General features: G+C 40.3%; 1 protein-coding gene across 1 annotated transcript in view; it reads left to right on the top strand.

The window, feature by feature from the left end:
* LOC309547958 (uncharacterized protein) overlaps positions 1-21,186 on the top strand; it is a gene marked incomplete at both ends in the record, with an annotated part of 161,935 nt that extends 140,749 nt beyond the window's left edge. Inside the window, 2 exons of the mRNA XM_082247952.1 lie at positions 19,312-19,436; positions 21,076-21,186. Coding sequence (XP_082104078.1) covers positions 19,312-19,436; positions 21,076-21,186 — 236 coding nt within the window. The remainder of the gene's footprint in view (positions 1-19,311; positions 19,437-21,075) is intronic.
* Positions 21,187-21,597: the final 411 nt, after the last annotated feature.

The following is a 21,597-nucleotide window of genomic DNA, read 5'->3' as shown; positions in this document are numbered from 1 at the left end:
GCGGCTGCTGCTTTGAGGGAGAGATTGGCAGGGCAGCCAATCAACAAGCGTTTAACTTGTGTGCCCTTAGAAGCCATCACAGCCATGCCTACTAATGGCATGGCTGTGATTGGCTAGTGCAGCATGTGACCCAGCCTCTATATAAGCTGGAGTCACGTACCGCCGCACGTCACTCTCCTCTATCTAGTGTAGGTAAAGGCTGTGGCTGCTGCTTTGAGGGAGAGAATAGGAGTGGACAGAATTAGAGTTGAGCGGACACCTGGATGCTTTATTCTTTAATCAGAACTGTGCGATCTACATAGATTTTGTTATGTGGGTGCAGTGCACAATCTTTTTTTACCCTGCCTTGAGCCCACAGAGGACAGCTTTTCGTTGGCTCTGGGCAGCCTGGCACACATGAGCGATTAAATGCTGTAGTGTCTCCGCAACGACTGCCGAGTTTCCCACAGTATAACTAGTGCTGATTACTGGGTGCCTACACTGCTGGATCCCCATTACAAGGACAATGTACCATCCTTAATTCCCTCACTGCAGCGTGATCGTAAAGATGCGCGAGTACAAGCGCACGCTGGTAGACGCGCTGCTGGTGGCCTTCCCACCTGACAGTGGGGCACAGTGGAAGCACAAGGCAAAGGCAGAGGAGGAGGAAGGGGTAGCCAATGCAGCCTGGGGCACCGCCAGCACCTCAGAAGGCAGGGTTAGCATGGCCGAAATGTGGAAAAGCTTTGTCAACATGTCACAACAACCAGCACCACCAGCTGATATGGAACGTCTTAGTAGGAGGCAGCATTTCACCAACATGGTGGAGCTGTATGTGTGCACATGCCTAGACGTACTGAATGACGGGTTTTCCCCCTTCAACTTCTGGGTCTCCAAATTGGGCACATGGCCTGAGCTTGCCCTTTACGCCTTGGAGGTGCTGGCCTGCCCTGCAGCCAGTGTATTATCTGAATGGGTATTTAGCACGGCAGGGGGCGTTATCACAGACAAGCGCAGCCGCCTGTCCAGAGCCAATGTGGACAAGCTCACGTTCATTAAAATGAACCAGGCATGGATCCCACAGGATTTGTCCGTACCTTGTGCAGAATAGACATGTATACTGGCCTTACCAAACCATTGTTGTATTTTTAATTTTCTCACTCTTTTGGGGTGTACCCTAATGGGATAGTAGACAGGACTCCCTAGATTATTTATAAATAAAAGATAATACATTTACAATAATGAGACACCACACAACATCTGGTTGTAATATTTTAGGCCGCGGCCGTTTATTATTTGTTTATTTAAACAAACGTGATAAAAATATTTTCAACAATATTATAAAACACTGAAAACAACCTGGTCACTACGACTCAGGTTGTAAGAATAAACAAATTCAACTTAATAAAATTATCCAGAACAACATTAATACACAGAACAAATCGTATATATATATATATATATATATATATACACATTGTCCCCCTTTGCATAACACAAAGGTGACCCTACAAATAATAATACTGGCTGCGACAAAACAAGGGAGGGAGGGGAACACCACAGCTTTGTTACAGTGAGGTGGCTGAGCCCTTAGCTGTGGGGGTCCCTCTTAAATAGCCCTAAACCAGGGGTTTAGGTGGGATTTTTGAGCGAGAAGAGGGGAAAACTCAACTAATCTCCCGAGATACAAGGGAATTTGAGAGGGAAGAGGGGGAACCGGCCCAATCTCCCCAGATACAGGGACAAATTTCAGCGGGAACAGTGGCTGAATAACCCCAAGTCATAAAGCTCAACTAAACTTTTCCCAGCAACAATTTTACCTCACCCTGTGACTGCTAATAACTAGCCTACACCAAGTTATAATCCTGTTGCCATCCCATGAGGAAAAGAGGGCACAAAATGATGCCCCTTTTCCTTTCATTAAAAAAAAAATAAAAAAAAAAAACAGTGTTGGCTACCTCGTCCTCCTCCACCGCCGCTTCCACCTACACCGCCACATCCGCCGCCGCTTCAACCTCCTACTCCATATGGACCTCGTCCTCCTAGATCAAGATTATTATTTTTTATTTTTATGTATTTTTTGTTATTTTAAGTTATTTCTCTATCCACATTTGTTTGCAGAGCACTTGTCATGCTCTTAACAACATTTTGCTGCCATTTGTAGCCCTCTAGCCCTTTTCATTACTTTTTTAGAGCAATTTTAGAGCAATTTTAGTGCTCAAAAGTTTGGTTCGCCATTGACTTCAATGGGGTTCGGGTTCAGGGGTCAAGTTTGGGTTAAGTTTGAGTCCCGAACTCAAACTTTTTTGCGAAGTTCGGCCGAACCCGTTGAACCCGAACATCCAGGTGTCCGCTCAACTCTAGTTGAGACCAATTATATATATCAAGCCCGGAGGGTCCTGGTGGCCCAGATTTGTCTGGTAAGTGGCCCCCTTATATTAAGGTGGAGAAGCATCACTAAGGAGCACATGTGAAAGGAGAATATAGAGCAAATTTAATGCACGGGGAGTGGAAGACACCAATTTGTATGTAATGGACAATAATTTTTTTTGATTATATATATTTTTGTGGATCATTTAATACTTTCTCCATTTTTTAATAGTTTAGTAATATGTGTTAACATATTTGTATAGCATTCAATTTCACAGTATATATTTGAATATTTTGAAGATTTACAGCACAACTTTGAAAGGTTTATATTTTTTCATGTTATATGCACCATAATTAAGAATCACTAAACCACGTAGCGCCTCAAAATTAAAACCAACATATTTTAAAATTGAGTTGCCCCTGAATAACAGTAATGTAAAAAAAAGAAATTGCCAGACTTTTGAAGACCCAATTGTGTTCTTTATTCAAATATGACTGACCTCCTAACCCTTTTCACACTGTCACCAATTGTAGTCATGCTGCGTTTAATGGAAGCTCATAAACTAGCTATACTGTGTGAGTAATTTCTCAGTAAATGAAAATTGGTATTAATTACGAAGAGATAGCACAGAGCTTGGTTTCTATTGATGAATGAATATTAAAGGACAATGACATAGATTCATACTACAATTTGCATAGGCTAACTTGGGGTCTCTGAGGCAATCTCTTATCATACCTGTACACATTGTGGTTGTCAGTCGGGAATCATCAGTGTATGAAATATAGATGATTTCTAAGCTCTCTCACAACGTTTGTTTTTAACTGTAGACAAATATGTCAGAAGGTCATCCATGGCAACTATAAAAATGTGAACATTTCATGTTGTATACAGTGAATTTTCTGAGTATATGCTTCAAAACTACAGTATTTTTAACTAACTAAACAAAATTTAAAAAAACTCAAAATTTTCCTGTTTCTCTTCTTTGCTGTTAATTAGACTTTAATCACCTGCATATACAAGGCTTAGAATAGTTTATGCAGTACAACTGATAATTGCCACATAGCACAAGTGTAATCTCGTATCAACACCATCCCTTTACGCATGCAGACTATTGTAAGATTCAGCTTTAACCACTTGCCGACCGCCCGCCGGCTTTTTACTGCGGCAGGGCGGCTCGACTGCGTCCAGTCACATAGTACTACATGACTGGAGTGCATGTGATTCAGGCGGCACGCCGCGCTCCCGCTGTGTTTTTTACCAACAATATGTAGCAGAAAACAAATTGGCCTAAAATGTTAAAAAATGTTGATTTTTACATTTTATTTTTTTTAGAATGTCATATAGCAGAATGTGAAAAATATCGTTTTTTTTTTTTTTTTTTAAATTGTCGCTCTTTTTTTGTTTATAGCACAAAAAAATAAAAATTGCAGAGGTGATCAAATACCACCAAAAGAAAGCTCTATTTGTTGGAAAAAAAGGACATCAGTTTTATTTGGGTACACCATCTGCACGACTGCGCAATTGTCTGTTAAAGTAACGCAGTGAGGAAATCTCAAAATAGGGCCTGATCAGGAAGGGGGCAAATCCTTCCGAGGCTGAAGTGGTTAAACATGTTTCTAGCCCCTTTTTAATTCACTGTCAATTAAAACTGAACTTTCTTAATATGAACAGTCTCCAATCATCTACTTACTTAAATGGAGGATGACTGCTGGGTTGACTTATTTTGCATACCCCCTTTAAATACACAGTCAACTGTATTCACAGGACAAATTAAAATTTTACTCTAAGAATTGTACAATGGACAAGAGGGGTATGTAGGCAAAACATGTTTACCAGCAGTATGGGAGGGGGGTCTTCAGAGCAAAAATAATACAGTTAAGCTTCATTCATCCCCAAGTAAATCTTCAGATACCTTGTTTGAATAATGTTTTAATGCAGATCTTGTTCCAGAATCAAAGCTTAAATCATAAGTGTGGATGTTTTAAACTGCAGCTTCCTTATGCATATCTGTCATGGGTTTGTAATAGCTAAATCCAAAATGTAATAAAAAAAAAACATAGTGTTGTGCTGAAGTATCTACAAATAATATTATTGTAGAATGTTATGGTACAATTTTGATTTAAAGAATTTAGTCAGTGTAAAAAGTGAAATTGAAAAGAAATAAGTAAATATAAAGCCAATGGCTTGCAGCCCCTTTATGTAGGTGCCACTGATGTAATTTAGCCTCACTTTGGAATCCTGAAAAAGCTGAGGATGTCAAAGTTCATACGTTTGCATGGGGGTGTGGGGGGTGCAGGGGAAAGGGGGTAAATGAGTTAATATGACCTTGTATTTTCATGTAAGATCTGGTTTTAAGATTTTTTTCCCTGTTGGGCACAATTTGGCTATAATTGCCCAGTACATTTAGTGTTATTTTTTTTTCAAACGAAATTACTATCTATATGAGAGTATGAACTCTGTAGACATTCCTGTTTTTTTTAACCAAGTTGACTAAATACACTAAATATATGGAAATATTTTTGGTGTTTGAACATGTCTGGATAACAATTTGTTATACAGAAGGACTGCCAAGCTTATAATTGTACACAGTTGTTTTTCCATGACATAAACTTGTTTCTGTGTTGATTCATTTATTTACTTTATCTCTGCATTTTTTTATTAACCTTTCAGTAGAAGAATACCGGTCACCATGACCTTTGTTAACATGTTGTTAATTAATTCTAAACCTAACATTCCAATATTTCTTGCTATGATTGGCTTTTGGAAAATTAATTATAAGAACTACATGTAGAATGTTTGAAATGGCTCCAAAGCTTCCTGTGACTGTAATGCCAACTCTTTTCATGGGGGAAATGTGAGTGACATACTTTGATAAAGGAGATGATATGAAGACAGGTGGTCTGGGATTGTTGGGAACAACAGAACATCTGGTCTTTAGAGTTTGACATTGTTACATTTCATTGTGTTTTTGCATCTAACCCTTGCTGGTGTTAAAGCTAAAAGACTGGGTTGGATCCATTTAAAAGCACATCTCTTTGGAGGGTAATTTAGATAAAGGGATAAAATATTTAACAAACTGCAAACTGTCTTACAGTTAACTAAAACAATATTATAATTTACATATTATAAAAAAATATATATTATTTTTAATTACCTTTTTTGTTAAATGAATATAAAGTTAGATATATTCCATACAAAATTTGACGGCAAAATGGGGAACTTAAATCACGGCTAGAGATATCTCTTGGCAAACATATTGTTGCTGAATAGCAAAAATTGTTATTTAATTTTTCCATACAATGAAAGATATCTTAATGGTGGCTATTGACAACATGTTTTGGCTCATTTTAGCTCTTTTTTTTTTTTCATTCAGCCCCTAGGCGAGTCCAAAGAGGGATTAGATTGGTGCTTGCACACTACGCAAACATACATCTTTGTATACCTGACCAAGGTTAGTGTAGAGAACTTCAATATAATGGAAAAGCAGGGAAGAGTTGCTTGAAGAAAAGAATAGCAAAAAATGCAGGTAGGTACATGTCACTTGTAAGTGCCTGTGTTGTGCCCTTCTACTACTTGATGGTGATTGACAGCACCATATACAAAAGGCAGAATTAGAAAAGCTCCTTTTGTATTATCGAAGAAGAGCTCCTTTTTGTCCCCCAATTCAGACCTTATCAGCTTTGAATGATAGGAAGTATCACCATACCCCCTGTGATAATTCCTGACTGCTACCTATATACCTACCAGTCTCTCTCCAGCCAAGGGAGAAGACACGCCAAAGTTCACATGCTGTTAGATCCTGCCTTTTATCTCGCAACCTGAACAAACTATCCATCTGGATTGCTCATTCTTATAAAAGTCCTATACTACTAGAGACCACATTGGACCCCTAGACTGAATCTTTGGTCTAGTCAACAGCATAAGTTCCTGCAGCATCCTGAAATCACGGGGAAGGCATACTCATATGAAGTGGACACAAAACATAACCGGTGATACATCCTTGAAAAAGGCCGTGCACGGCCGAAACGCGTCGGAAAACCGATTGGACACCCCCTCTGAACTTAGTTCCTGTCCAAGATACATGGAATAGCAGAGCAGGAATGTCCTTACCAATGTCACCAATACTCACCTGTAAACCCACCTTCTATCTTTTTCGTCACTCTCACCCAATGGGCCTTCACCCATTCACTTATATGTTTGTAATACCTCTATGTTTTACCTTTCTTTTCAATAAATTGTTTTTTTAAAAAACCATCAAAATCTATTTACTCCTGCCCATGAAGTCCCAAACCTGGCTTGAGGCACCAAAAAACTACAAACCTATATAAGGACCCCTTAAATAACACCACTGAATTTTTTTTTAGTAAATTGCATCAAAGTTAAATTACATTAAAACATTATTAGCAGATTTCAAAGGTTTGAAAGAGCAAATTAGCAAGCAAGGATAATAGAATTTTGTTAAGGGATCCTATGGTTTAGATAGAAAAGCTGAATTGGAGTCACCCTGTAAATTATTATGCTGAATGATTGCCTGTCCATCATGTAGTGAGTCTTCTTTCTCTTGCAGGGAGATGCAAGAGCTGTCCAACATTTCACTACACTACAGGAAACATAGTGGCTGGTGGATGAAAAACAGCACACAACTGTGGACGAGCTGTCTGATACACCTAAAAGGTTTTTAATAGTGATCGACCGATATAGTTTTTTTAAAGCCAATACCGATACCGATATTTTAGCCATTGAATATTGGTATTGGCCGATATTGTGGGGTAAAATATACTAGGAGTATATCCCTCGCGCCATATGGGCTACAAGTGGTATTTGAATAAAGAAATATATAATGAATAAGTGTTAAGAATATGCAGTTGCTATAGTAAGGAGTGTAAAGTGATAGTGTATAGCCTCAAAATAGAGGCTACCTATAGCGCTTGCTAATTAATAGTAATATGGTGTAAGCATGTGCCACCAAAGTGCAAACAGTAAATCAATACAAAGTAACCCTTAAATATGTGGCTAGCTTTGGCCAGCTACAGGCTATGACAAGGGTTAAACCACACTAATCAATTATCTCTAAGCCAGTTATTGATTGCTGAGGGATTTTCAACTATGACCGAGAGGGGTAATATAAATTTAGTTTAGGTGTGGGGTTTATCCCTAACTAATAAAAATACCAATACACACTACCTTGTGGTCTTAAGGTGGTTCTAAAGCCTGGGCATTGTTTTACCTTAATGCATATCCCAGTGTTTGTATCACCCCCTCACCCCAATGATTTCATCCAGTGCTGTGCCTGTCTGCAGCAGCTATCTCCTCTCTAAAGCAGAGGAAATAGCTGCAGCCATTGGCTCCTACTGCTGTCAATCAACTTTTGTGAGCAGAGAGCTGGGGGAAGGCTGAGCCATGCTGTGTGTGTCAAAAGATGCACACAGCCTGACTCGGGATCAAGCCCACAGGTGTGCCCCCATATAAATCAGTGTGCAGTGGGGACACACAAGGTAGAGGAGAAGCAAAGAGCACTGGCAGGTGACCCAAGATGAGGAGGTTTGGGCTACTGTGGGCAAAATCATTTAAGAGAGCGGGTAAGTATTAATTTTAATTTTAATATTTTTTATAATAAAAAATATCTTAAAATTGCTTTAAGTATGACTTTTTAAAAGTTCAAAATGTTTGAAAGGTTCACTTTAAGCTGTGACATTTAAATAATCCCCATTCACAGCATTACTCTTTACAATAGTAACAGTTGTGATGAGAAGCTGAATAGTGTGATGAGCGGTTATGTATGATTACCGCTATTAAGGAAGAGGACACCTGAGAGTGCATTAACCTCAAACCATTTTCTTAATTGCTTTGGTACACAAGAGGCCTGTGCTGGAACTTGACAAGCAATTATTAAATAGCAGTAGAGGCTAGAGGTTGATTTAAATGATTTGGGTGGCACTTTTTAAGGTATTTACATAACATAAATTTTCATTTGCTTTATGAAAAGTTGTATCAGTCTTGTTATGCCCCATTGCAACAAAAACTTTTTTTAATTTACATTCCCATAATTCTTGTGCAAACATAGTTCCTGTATTTTAAAGCAATTGATTCCAGACGGCTGTACTTCCAATAATCCTTTTTATTAAAGCTTCATGCGACAAGTGGTTAACAGATGGAACAGGGTACAAAGAGACAGACGTGTCATTACCTAATGGAACTAGTCACCACAATTACCTACTGTATATACGACTCTAATGTGTCATCATTAGGTTACAGGTGAACTAACTAAATAAAGTACTCAGCTGGTACCACAAAGAAAACCTAGCTGCAGTACACGGTAAATACACTCAAATCTTGTGTGAAGAGTTCGGTCCAGATCCACTGCGAGAAAGAATCAGATTTACTAACTGAACTCGGATCAAACTTGACACATCATTCAAAATCATTATATAGTGTAGTAGCAACAATATATTCAAAACTAGAAGAAAAAAATCCTGTGTTGTTATAATGTTTTTGTGTTTTCAATAAATAAAAAATCAGGAAAAGATCAAATATACTAGTATATTTCTATAGCACTGCCCCCTAGAGGACTGCTGGTGATTGACACTTTTTGGATTCCCCTGGGCTACCCGTAGCAACTGCAGGCAGAATTGTTAGCACTTCACGTTCTTGGCTCAGTCAGTGATCAGTCTAGGAGTAGATGTTTTTGTTGTTTTTATTTTATATTGGGATGGGAGAAGGGATGAGTGGGATACTCCAACCTTGAACTATTCACAAATTCTGAGGACTTCTAACTTGAGGATGCGGCAAGGCCGCTACTTCATCCTGCAACTTGAATAAAGCTGAGGTAAATGTTCCTGTTTGTATTTCTCTTCAGGTACTGCCAGTACCCTCTTTCTCTATACTGGCTGACACCCGTCCACTGACTACACTATCCGGAGTGGTCCCCTTCCTGGGCAGACCCCACGGCAAGATCCTCTGTACTCACTATACTGCTTTCCAGATTCTCGCAGTGCCCCAACTCTTCAGTCATCTCTCCTGGACCTCTGGGTTCAGCTCCACTCTGTAGGTTCACCAGGCCGACTGCCTGTGACCATCACCAACTGCTGCAGAAGAGGAGGCAGCCACCACCCTCCTTATGGGACTTTGCTTCCCGCCAAAGACTTCTACCTCACGTGCCCCTGGCTTTTTTATACCCTGCCCCACAATGCACACAGTCTGTGCCAATCCCAGGGGCTGTATCAAAAGCCTGCGTGTCATTGGCCAGGTTTCCTCCACTATCCAATGTGCCTCCCCATTGGATCAGCTTGGGACACTCCCTTAGACCAGATGAATCACACACTGGGCACCCCGAGCAGACGTTATTCACAGATCCTGCTCCCTGTTAAGCAGAGTGCAATATAGAATTTACCTGCTGCTCCTCTGATAGGCAGACAGAGCCAAAACTATACTCACTCTCTAGCACCGGTCTAGGAGGGTGCTACATCTCTTTCTTAGTATAATAGTTATTGAGGAATGTGTCCATGCTTTTATAGTGCATAAAGGAAAGAGAAAAGAGAAGCCCTGCGGATAGTTGGGGGGGGGTCCCTTTAGGAGGGGAATAATCCTTTGAGAGGAATCCTCACTGGATGGGACTGATATTGTATGTCAGAATAAAATTAGGCAACTGATAAGCATTTGTTTGCTTCAAAGGGACTAAAGCAGGTCATATGTAGGTATGAAGAAGGTTAATTACAGCTCAAATGCAGGTGTCAGTGATTAATAAATTATTATAGAAGTGTTTTAAAGGCATGTCAACTAATGCCCGTCAACTCAAGCCATAACTCTGCCACCATGCTAAGGTACAATGCAGTAGCCCTAATTCAGATGCAGTGTTTCTCCACGTTTTATCATTCTAATTTGTGCTGGTGTGGACTAAATTAAAATATTCATCTTAAAGAAAGCCCCCGCTTGCTAGGAATATAATCCTGGCCCTATCTCTACTACACTACTCAAATTTGCAGAGGGATTTTATTTTTCCAAAACTAGTCAAAATGAGCAACTTCACACCCTGAGTGCACACTACATACCATCAAACCTACTAATCTAAACAAGAAAAGATGAATAGCAAACACAGATGAAAGTTACTGCAATTATAGTTATCGGGGGGCAGAATTGCAAAGTGTAGATTAGGGAAGATACCTAAGAGGTATGCAAGAAAATAGCAAAAATGGAGTTATGCCTGATGGTGTTTACACCTGTATCTTAAAAGGTATGCACCGCTTTGGAGATTGCAACATTTTTATTACCTGGAAACAAAAATATTTATAGTTTTTATCAGCAATCAATGATAACAAACGTTCATTTGGCATTAGCAATATGAGAGAGTTGCTCAGATTTTTATTTTTTTTTTAACATAAATATCTTAGAAATTTGGAAACAAAACAAATAAAAAAAAATTGTAATTGTAATTAAATGGGTATTTTAGGGAGATGCGTTAAAATACCTCCAATGTTCTTTAGAAAACTTTTATCTGCAAACAGATGTATTCATTGTGAAAGACCAATATTGGAGCTGGAATTATTAAAGTGGGTGCAAGTGCTAACAAAAATCTTCTCTAATTTGCTTTGTTGTGTTAACCACTTCCTGCCCGCCCTATAGGCAAATGATGGCGGGAAGGAGGTTACATTATCCTGACCGGACGTCATATGACGGCGGCAAGATAATGCGCTCTGCATGTCCCCTGGGGCGTGCAGAGTGGCGATTGGTGCTGCCGTGTGTCACTCTGACACACCGCATCTCTGATCTTGGTAAAGAGCCTACCTACATAGGCTCTTTATCATGTGCCCAGCTGTGTCCAATCACAGCTGGTCACATAGTAAATAGGAAGTGCCGTTGATCGGCTTTCCTCAGTTCGTGCCTGACAGGCATGAGTAGAAGAGAGCTGATCTGCAGCTCTCCTGACAGGGGAGGGGTCTGGACTGGTAATCAGAGCATTGATTACCAGTGCAGACCCTTGGGGGGGGGGTGCCACTAGAACCACCAGGGATGCCCACCCATGACCCCAGAAATGCCCACCCATGACCCCAGGGATGGCCACCAGGGATGGCAATCAGCGCTCAGGGAGCTTTCCAGTGCCCTCCCCATCAGTGCTGCCCACCAGTACCCTCCCCATCAGTGCTGCCCACCAGTGCCCATTGTTGCCATATATCAGTGCCACTCACCAGTGCCCATGATTGCCCACCAGTGCTGCCTATCAGTGCCGATCAGTGCCGCCTATCAGTGCCCACCAGTGCCACCTATCAGTGCCCATCAGTGCCACCTATCAGTGCCCAACAGTGCCGCCTATCAGTGCCCATCAATGCCACCTATCAGTGCCCACCAATGCTGCATATCAGTGCTACCTATTGGTGCCACATATCAGTGCCCATCAGTGCCGCATATTAGTGCCACCCCATCAGTGCCTCCTCATCACTGCCTGTCAATGTGGCCTCATCAGTGCTCATCAGTGCAGGAAAAACCGTATCTATTTACAAAATTTTATAACATAAACAAAAAAACTTTTTTTTTTAACTTTTCGGGCTTTTTTATTTGTTTAGCAAAAAAGATAAACCTTGCTGTGATCAAATACCACCAAAATAAAGCTCTATTTGTTGGAAAAAAATGACATAAATTTGGTTTAGGTACAGTGTTGCATGACCGCGCAATTGTCATTTAAAATGCAACAGCGCTAAAAGCTATAAATTGCCTGGGCGGGAAGGGGGAAAAGTGCCCGGTATTGAAGTAGTTAAATATACCATTAAAAACACTTTCTATTTTGTGCAAAAACATGCAAACATATACCTGCTGACCTGGAGAAATCCAACGAGCTCATAACATCCCTAATGGAGTGCCAATTAACTGTTTACATTATTTTTGAAAGATCACTAAGACAATGAGGCTTATTTACCAAAGGAATTGTGACACTTCACATGATAAATTGTGTGAATATTTACTTCAACTATGTAATCATGTGAAAGCACATTCATGGCTACTTTTTTATCTGCAAATGATTGGGTATTCAATGTAAACAGGAACTTAATTTTTATAATATTGGATAATTGAAGTGAATATTCATACAATTTATTGTATGTTGATTTTCAAATTTTTTAGTACAGTAACCCATTTAAGTCTACCTCCTGTTAAGCCATTTGTATCCTAAAGTGTTACTAAACCCAGGATCCTGCATTCACTATATCTGGTCTCCCACAGTACACAGAACATGAAAATGCAATTATTTGAGTAAATATAAACTGCTAAATACCTTTTCTCATCAGCAGTTAGTGATGAGCCGAGCACCCCCCTGTTCGGTTCGCACCAGAACATCTCGAACAGGGGAAATGTTCTAGCAAACATGCGAACTCCATTAACTAGGCTAGCGGTATCCCCGAGCGTGACTCGGGGTAGGAATTTCTTGCTATTATCGGTATCCCCGAGTCACGCTCGGGGTGAATGGGCAGACAGCGCAGCGGAGTGTCTTACCTTATCCTGGCGATCCAGCGATGAGCCAGCCGAGATCCCCGCCGCTCGTCTGTCGGTAGGAGGACTTCCTAGTTCCATTCCCTGCAGCAGCAATGCTGCATGGGAGCGGAACTAGGGAGGGAAATTAAAAAAAAAAAAAAATGTTGCACAAAACACAAACACATTTTATATTATATATATGCATATATATATATATATATATATATTATATATACCTATATACACACACATATATATATATATATATATATAAAATTATATTATTGATTTGATTATAATTCATGCGTTTTATATATATGTATATATATATATATATATACACACATACATACACACACACACACACATATATATATATATATAATATATAACGCATGAATTATAATCTAATCAATAATATAATTTTATTATATATATTATATATTCTATAATAAAATTATATTATTGATTCGATTATAATTCATGCGTTTGTGTTTCAAATTTATCACATCTGGGATGTCTACTAGAGTCTTGTTTTGGTCAGGTTTAAGTCAGTAATTACTAAGAATTGTAGGCCTATAATACATAACGCCAAATTTCCATGAAAAGAATTGTACCGCTTTTGGTACAGAATTCCTGACAGAATCATACCGCCAGGGAGGTTAAAGTCTATGGGACATGAACATGAAAAATCAAAAGTCCTTAATTTTAAAGACTTAAATGCAAGTTATTGGCCCAAAAAAGTGTATGGTGACCCGGGTACTGCCCTGGGGGACATGAATCAATGCAAATTTATTTTTAAAAAAACAATCATTTTTACAGGAGCAGTGATTTTAATAATGCTTAAAGTGAAACAATAAAAATGAAAAATTCCTTTAAATATTGTGCCCGGGGGCCCCCTAATGTTCCTGTAAAGTGGCACATGTGTGCGATGTATGTAGCCCGTTGCCACAATACTGACATTTCTAAGGGAAAAAATTTAATTTAAACTTGCTCACTGCTGTAATGTATTGTCAACTTCCGGCAATACAGATAAAAAAATAAAACAAAAACGGCGTGGGGTTCCCCCTATGATCCATACCAGACCCTTATCCAAGCACACAACCTGGCTGGCGAGCGAACCCCTCCTCCTGAACCATACCAGACCTCATGCCCTCAACATGGGGGGGTGGGTGCTTTAGGGCCCCCACCCCAAAGCACCTTGCCCCCATGTTGATAGGGACAGGGGTCTCTTCCCAACAAACGTGGGCTGTGGTAGTGGGGGCCTACGGGGGGAGGCTTATCGGAATCTGGAAGCCCCCTTTAACAAGGGGGCCCCCACATCCCGCTCCCCCCCCATTTGAATGGATATCGGGTACATCGTACCTCTACCCATTCACCAAAAAAGTGTAAAAAATAAATAAATAAAGACAAAAGCCAGTTTCTGACAAGTCCTTTATTAAAAAATAAAAATAAAAAAATAGTGTCCCCCGATATAAATCCATTGTCCATCACGTCGCCTGCTGCACACCCGAAAAAAACAAAAAAAAGATGCTCCCACCACTTCACACACCTGTGACAGCTCATTTATAAAGGGCCAGGGACACCCAGCGGTGGCACAGCCCCTTCTGACGTAACGTCAGTAATTTATTCAGCGCAGTGCATTATGGTGCTGGAGCAGTGAATAAATGAACTGACGTCACGTCATAAGAACTTCTTGCCGAGCACCCTATTTGTTTGTGTGCTCAGCGAACACATGAAGAGCTGATGTGCGAGTCGAACTTATGTTTGACTCGAACATCAAGCCCATCCTTATCAGCAGTATATAGCAGTCTTATGGCTTCTATTAGTGTCTGGCCAAGCACTAATTAAAGCTTGTAGGAGAATTTTTCATTCTCCTCTGACTGTACTAATAGGCTGCATGACCCCTGACCCTCTGTCTGGACAGTTCTGATTATCCCTGTGCTGATCACATGCACCCTCCCAAAAAAAAAACTCACTAGCAATACACACCAAATTGAGAATTTCTGTATACAGACTACAGACTGCCTCCCTTGTGGGTTTAGTAACACTTGTAAGCTGTTCAAAACATGTTGGTTACACATACAGAAACGACTCCAAAATGTTTATTGCAATAAATATATTTTTGAATCCAGAGTTCTGGTGTGTTGCTTCTGTTCTTCCCTAGTCTTCCAGTTTCAGTTCAAAGTAACCATGTAAGCCCTTCCTGAACCACCAGCTCAGTGTCAAAAATGCTAGAAATCACAAACGTTACACCACTCTGTGGTAGCAGAATTACTTTAGGGGCTGTTACGTACCTTTAAGAGGAGCCCAAGATGATGAGGGGTGGCCTCTTTCACAATTTCTGTCTAAGTCCGGCAAGAGCTATGGAAGGGCGCAAGTGCCCGAACAGGCGATGGAACTTGAAGGTTGGTAATGCATCGAGGCTATGGGTCAGTCAAGGTCAGTAGCAGGTGAACAGCAAAGCTTTAAATCATAGGCAGAAATAAAGTTAGGAACAAGCAACAGGCAATGAGCAGGAAGTAAAATACCAAGTCGATAAGCAGAGTCTTGGTCAAACTAAGGTGAGCAGTAATCATAAACAGGTAGGGGAAATCCAAGAGCAGTTCAGCTGGAAGTCGGGTCAGCAATAAAGGTTGGACACAACTTTGGAATCAAGAATCATGGGAATACAGACTGAAAAAACATTTAGCAGAGAGCCTATGTAGATGTTAGATTTAAATAGCCCACTTAACTTCAATGTTTGTGGAGGACATGCACACATATTTGTTCACATAACATTTTTGCTCATGTGCAAGAGTCTGATGGCTTTCATGATGTTCCTGAGAGGGACCCGGCACCAACCACCAAATTTAAAGAGTGTTATCAGCCCTGCACCTCTAAAACACACATCATATACTACCAATGTAGTGTAGATGAGGAGAGGGGAGGTGTTCTATAGCCCTACAACACTTTCTGTCCTAGGGTGGTGACAATGGCGAAAAACAAAAAAAGGCCAATGTAGCTACTATTTATAAGGGCCAGTAAGCATGCAATATTTTAAATGCTTGTTTCTGAGTTTTGTATGCACTTTAAAGGCATAGTCCATTTCTGCAAATTTAATAAATTCATCCATAATACCAAAATAAAAAAATAAATGTATTACATTTTTGCATGGAAGCCTGAAGAGCATTGCAGCTGCATTCAGTGCATTGTGGGTGTATTGCATTACAACGCCTCTTCCATATAGAGGTACCGACCTACATTTATGTGTCTGGAGGAAGCAAACGATGGACTACAAGTGTGGAGACATCACCAAACTTGTCCTCCCAGATCCACAGAACCACACACAGCTGTGCTGAAATCAAACACAAGCAGAAGGCTGCAGAGAATTGCATCCCACAATTTAGGTAAGTTGGGGTAGTTTTAGAGTGGAGGGTAGGGGAATGTGACCAGGTTTCATGTTACACCTTAAATATGGAGGTAACATAAATATTAGGAAGGTGGGCTAAGTCTTTAAGGTCTATATCTGGGGAATGCTTTCTGACATTTACAACATCACAGTGTAAAAAATAATAATTTTCAAAAGTATGATTTGACTGTGATCTCCATGGCCATTGTACTTTCAAGGAATTTATACTTTTCCTGCTCATTGACAGAGCCTTGATGTGTACCAGTGACATTCATACCATAGCATTTCTTCCAGTCATGAGATGCTGCATGTAGCCACTGTAGCAACTAATAAACTGTGAGCAAAATCAAATTACAGCATGGCAGTATATGTAACAGCATTTGTTACAATTTAAATAGGGTATTTCTAATTAAATAAGACTTTACAAGGCAAGATCAGCTCTGACATCAGCCATAGATAAAGCAAATCATTTCTCTGCAGCTGTTTTGTAAAACTGCTTCATTTACCTCCCTAAAATTCAGAAAAAAGAATTGATTTTACAAATCAATTTTAAAACTATATTTCTTAATTGTCTTGCATAAAGAACAGTTAGACTCTTAATCCCTGTCCCCTGATGAATGTTTGTGAAATCGATCGCGGTCTGGATATGTCTCTTTCCCATAACACTCTACCAATAATGGGCACCAGTGTTAAACAAAGTTCGATTGAAAGTGGTTTTGTAATGTCTGACATTGAGTTCATAGAGACATTTTGGACTATTGCTTGCTGTGTTTAATTAAAGGTACACTCCATGGACAAAACTGACTAACCTTGAGATACATATACTGTAGGAGCAGAGCCTATTTTCCTTATTTTGTCTATGCAGTGCTATACTGCACCAGTCCACCCCAATACTTATTATCAATATTGTGGAGATCCTGAAAAGAAGGGAGATAGAAACCATCAAGAAATTCACTCCTTTGTACCTTTGATCCTGTATGGAGCTATGCTTTTTAACCTCCCTGGCGGTATGATTATGTCTGGAATTTTGTACTGAAAGCGGTACAATTTTTTGCATGGAAATTTGGTGTTATGTATTGTAGGCCTACAATTCTTAGTAATTACTGACTTAAACCTGACCAAACAAGACTCTAGTAGACATCCCAGATGTGATAAAGATTTAAACATGAAATCATGAATTATAATCTAATAAATAATATAATTTTATTCAATAATGTAATAAATAATGAAATTTGTCAAACAAAGAAAATGCAATAAACATCCTAAGTGTGATAAATTCTGAAACATGGGACTGCACAAAGTCTGACGTTACAATCAGGACAATGGAACCTGGTTTCCTTTCGGACTTTCTTTCCATTGCCATCTCTCTTTGAGCAGCAAACTATGCACATCCTGGTAGGTGCTGCCTTTTTGTGGTTGGCGGGATATAATCCACAAAGTGACGACCAGTCAGGCGTTCTGGGTTGACAACGTCAACAGCACGACATCCAGGTCTGTTCACAACTACTAATTGCGTCTGGTGGTTGACAAAAATCCACTCAGTCCCCTTCCAGATGAACTCAGAATGAACAAGAGGCTTGTCACTCTTTGCTCTGTGCAGGGTATATGCATTTAAAAGGCATTGTTCCAGAAGATGTCTGAATATCTTCTTATAATATTTTTTTGCTGTTTGCACATAGCCGGATAAAATGTCATTGCCTGATCGGCTCTGTCGACAACTCCCATGGTTTTATTATAGTCTATCACGACTTGCGGCTTCAGCACATCTTTCCCACCTTTTGTGTGGACCATGGCAGTGGAGGTATTGTGCACAGTGCTCATGAGACACCCATCCTTCTTGTCTCGACATCGCATTGCCATCATCTTACCCTTCTGCCAGGCAACCATTTCTCCGGTTTTTAGTTTTTTTTTTGGCAAGCATAGATGGCATGTCACATCGGTTAGGCCTAACTGTACCATATGCGTCAGTCTTGTTTTGTAGCAAAACCCCATACAGTTCCGGAGACGTATAGAAATTGTCTGTGGTTACACAATATCCCTGGTTCAGCAATGGCTCAAGCAGTGTAAGGACAGATAATGTGGCCATCCCATAGCCACTGCACTTGGGGTTGAACTTCGTGCCTTTACCGGTGTAAATAACCAAATTCCAGATGTACCCAGTGGAGAGAATGTAGGATTTGATGCTAAACCACGCTCTTTTGGATGCAATGTACTGTATCCAGCTTAGGCGTCCCTTGTAGGCCATCAAACTTTCATCCACGCTGACATCCCTTTCTGGCACGTAGGTCCGCTGGAAATTGGTCACAATAATTTGCCATACCTCCCAGATTTTTTTTAGTTTGGGCGCAGGATGCATGGCATCATCAAACTCTTCATTGTTTGTGAAGTGGAAATACTTCATGATCAGGGAAAACCGGTAATCTGACATCACAGTGCCAAAAACGGAGTGACCAGTATCTTGTAGGGGGTCCAGTACCATTTCTGGAACAGTTTCCCTTCCAACCCCTGAAGAATGATGAGTCCCAGAAACTGCCAGGTGTCCTCTTTCGTCACTGGTTCCCACTTTCTGCTTCTGGAAAACCTGGCATGCAGCATAGCGGATTGCTGCTCTTGGTAGCAATTTGTCTCTGTGACAATTTTTTCAATTACCTCCTCAGTGAGGAATAATTGCAGGTATGCCAGAGGGTTGTCATACTTAACATCTATCATCATCCCAGGTGATCCAGTGAATGGGAATCTTGGAGGCGCTATCTGGTCCGTATCGCAGTCAATAGCTCACCAAGTGCGCACATCGGTGAGGTAAGGTGCAGGATCATCGCTGTTGTCACTTGCCAGATCAGTGTCAGACGACATATCACCCCACGACTCACTATCACTCAGTTCTGCGAGCACCTCCATGTCGCTGTCGCTGTCACTCAACTGGTCCAAAAGTGCTTTACTAAAGTGGCGCTTTTTTGATGCCATGTTATATTTTTTTATGGGCATAAATGACAGTATCATGTCAGGCAAGGGGCACTGTAATGTATCAAGTGTCAGATCTGAGGTAATCTGAGGTAATACAGTGTAATCCTCTCAGATTACAATGTATTACTTCTTTTATTTATGTTTATAGTTTCAAATTTCCCACCCAGTTCCACTCCCGTGCGCCGCAGCTACTCACAGGAAATGGAACCAGGAAGTCAGACACCGGCCAGCCAGCGATCAGAGCGAAGGACATCGCTGGATCAACAGGAGAAGGTAAGGGGACTCCCCTGGCAGGTAAGGGGACTCCGCTGGCACTCTGCAATGTTACCCCGAGCGTGACTCTGGGTTACCGCTCCTGGCAGTAAAAATTAACCCCGAGTCACGCTCAGGATCACCGCTAAGAAGGTTAAGTAAGGAATTACACAAAAATCAAATTAGGCTAAACACTTTGATTTCAGCACAGTTAAAGTGTATTGTAGATAGTATTGTCTGCCCAATGAATGCTTTAATTTCTGTACAGATATTTAACAAAGTAGCTCATCGCGGGGACCGCAGGCACGTGCGCTCCCTACCCTTGCACACGACCAATGTACAGTAACGTCTGTTCATGCAGCGAAGCCACCTTGCCACAGTAAAACTGTGTCGGGTGGCCGGCAACAGTATAAAGAATAGGTTCACCATGAACATATTACCAATACAGCTGCCGCTGCCCGATCAACGTACTCCCAGTGACAGCAGTACCATGAGAAGATGCCCGTACTGGCTGTCATTCATTTACACAGCTCTATGTGTGAATGAACTACAACCCCTGACAGTCAAAAAAGGATGTTGGGGCTTGTAGTTCATTCACACACAGAGCTGTGTGAATGAATGACAACTAGTACAGGGAACTTCTCTTCATACTGCTTTCACAGGGATTGTGGGGATTGGGCAGTGGCTGCAGTAAATGGGAACATGCTTAATAGTTCTCCATTAACTACCGCGGTGCTGCTGAGCGCAATGGTAGTTTATTGATTCTTCCTATAAGTGTATCTGCTTGCCCTTACGGGATGTGCAGGCACACAGATAGAAAGAAGACCTGCATGGCATCAGCAATCTGCTAATTGCTGGTGCATAGCTTTACAGGCTCCAAAAAATGCATATTTTTTACATGCAAAAAAATGTGCATTTATATATTTTTTTTTAAAAGTGAACCTATCCTTTAACAATTGTAACTTTGCTTCCCTCATTGACTTCACTACATTTTGCCTATAAATGAAAATTTGCTGAAAAATCTGCCAGTTTCAGCTAAGTGAAATCCAATATTACTCATATTTACTGTAAAGTGTTACGCAATATGAGAGTTCTATAATAATAATAATATTATTAATAATAATATTGTTTGCATTTTATTCATATTTTTGCAGGTTCTGCAACTTTATGGGAAAGGGTATTCAGGCTATTTGGCATTTCTACTTTTATGTTACATAAGCCTGTTATCAATTTTTTTCATTTGATCAGTGTGTTATTTTCATTACTTTAAATATCATTTTGCAGTTCATATGTATTTGTGTTTTTATGCTGTTTTTACATTTTGAATTTATGTAAACCTTTTGAGATATCACTCGAAGTCCTGCCTTTGTACACTCCTGACACATTTCCAATTCTCATCATCAGTATCTTATCTCATACTCACATTGCTTGCTGGGCTGCAGCTCTGATACCTGTGGGATTGGGACATATGGAATTGTTTACAAAGGGTTTTTTTCAGACAGCACTTGGACTGGTGCCTAGAAACATCCACCTTTTACCGCATTGCCATACAGAATCCATGTCATGGTAATATATAGCTTCCAGACTTTGATGACAAAGAGTAAAAAGGAGACTCTTGTCTTTTGTTTAAAATTTAAAGCTACAATTTATACTTTCATAGGAAAATCTGTTTATTTTACCCAATACACTCACTTCTGAAGGAATGAATAAGGCAACAAACTGCACTGGCAAAGAAAAACATAGGATGAAAAGTGAGCAAAATAAAGGCTGAATGTAGAATAAAAACATTCTGATCATTTATGTTTTTGAAAAAAGCTTGAGTGCATTTCAAAGCTAGTATCTGCTTTTAGCGATAGTAGGATTAAGTGACAACAAGCCAACCAGTTAACTGTTAACACAGCCCAGGAGACATTGCATCTGTCCACATATAACAGGAAAATCTACCATGAGAAACACATGTGGGCTGTTGCTGATGACTAGAAGTGAGTGAGGAGATCCATGCAATTGAAAGCCTGCAAACCTGGCCTTTCTCTGGAGGAGAGTGCTCAAAATAATCTGTGATCTCTATCACCAGAAGTCATGCCACTTTACAGAAATGTAGGACTTTCTTGTGATCTTGGCAGGCTTGCCCCTATTTAACAGCATCTCTTTATTCCCCAAAACAGTTTCCCTGCTTCCTGTA

The sequence above is a fragment of the Pelophylax lessonae genome, assembly GCF_965119305.1.
Source record: "Pelophylax lessonae genome assembly, chromosome: 2".
In the NCBI taxonomy this organism is placed as follows: Eukaryota; Metazoa; Chordata; class Amphibia; order Anura; family Ranidae; genus Pelophylax; species Pelophylax lessonae.
Note: the sequence above shows the minus strand (reverse complement) of the source record. Positions and strands in the feature narration are given on the sequence as shown.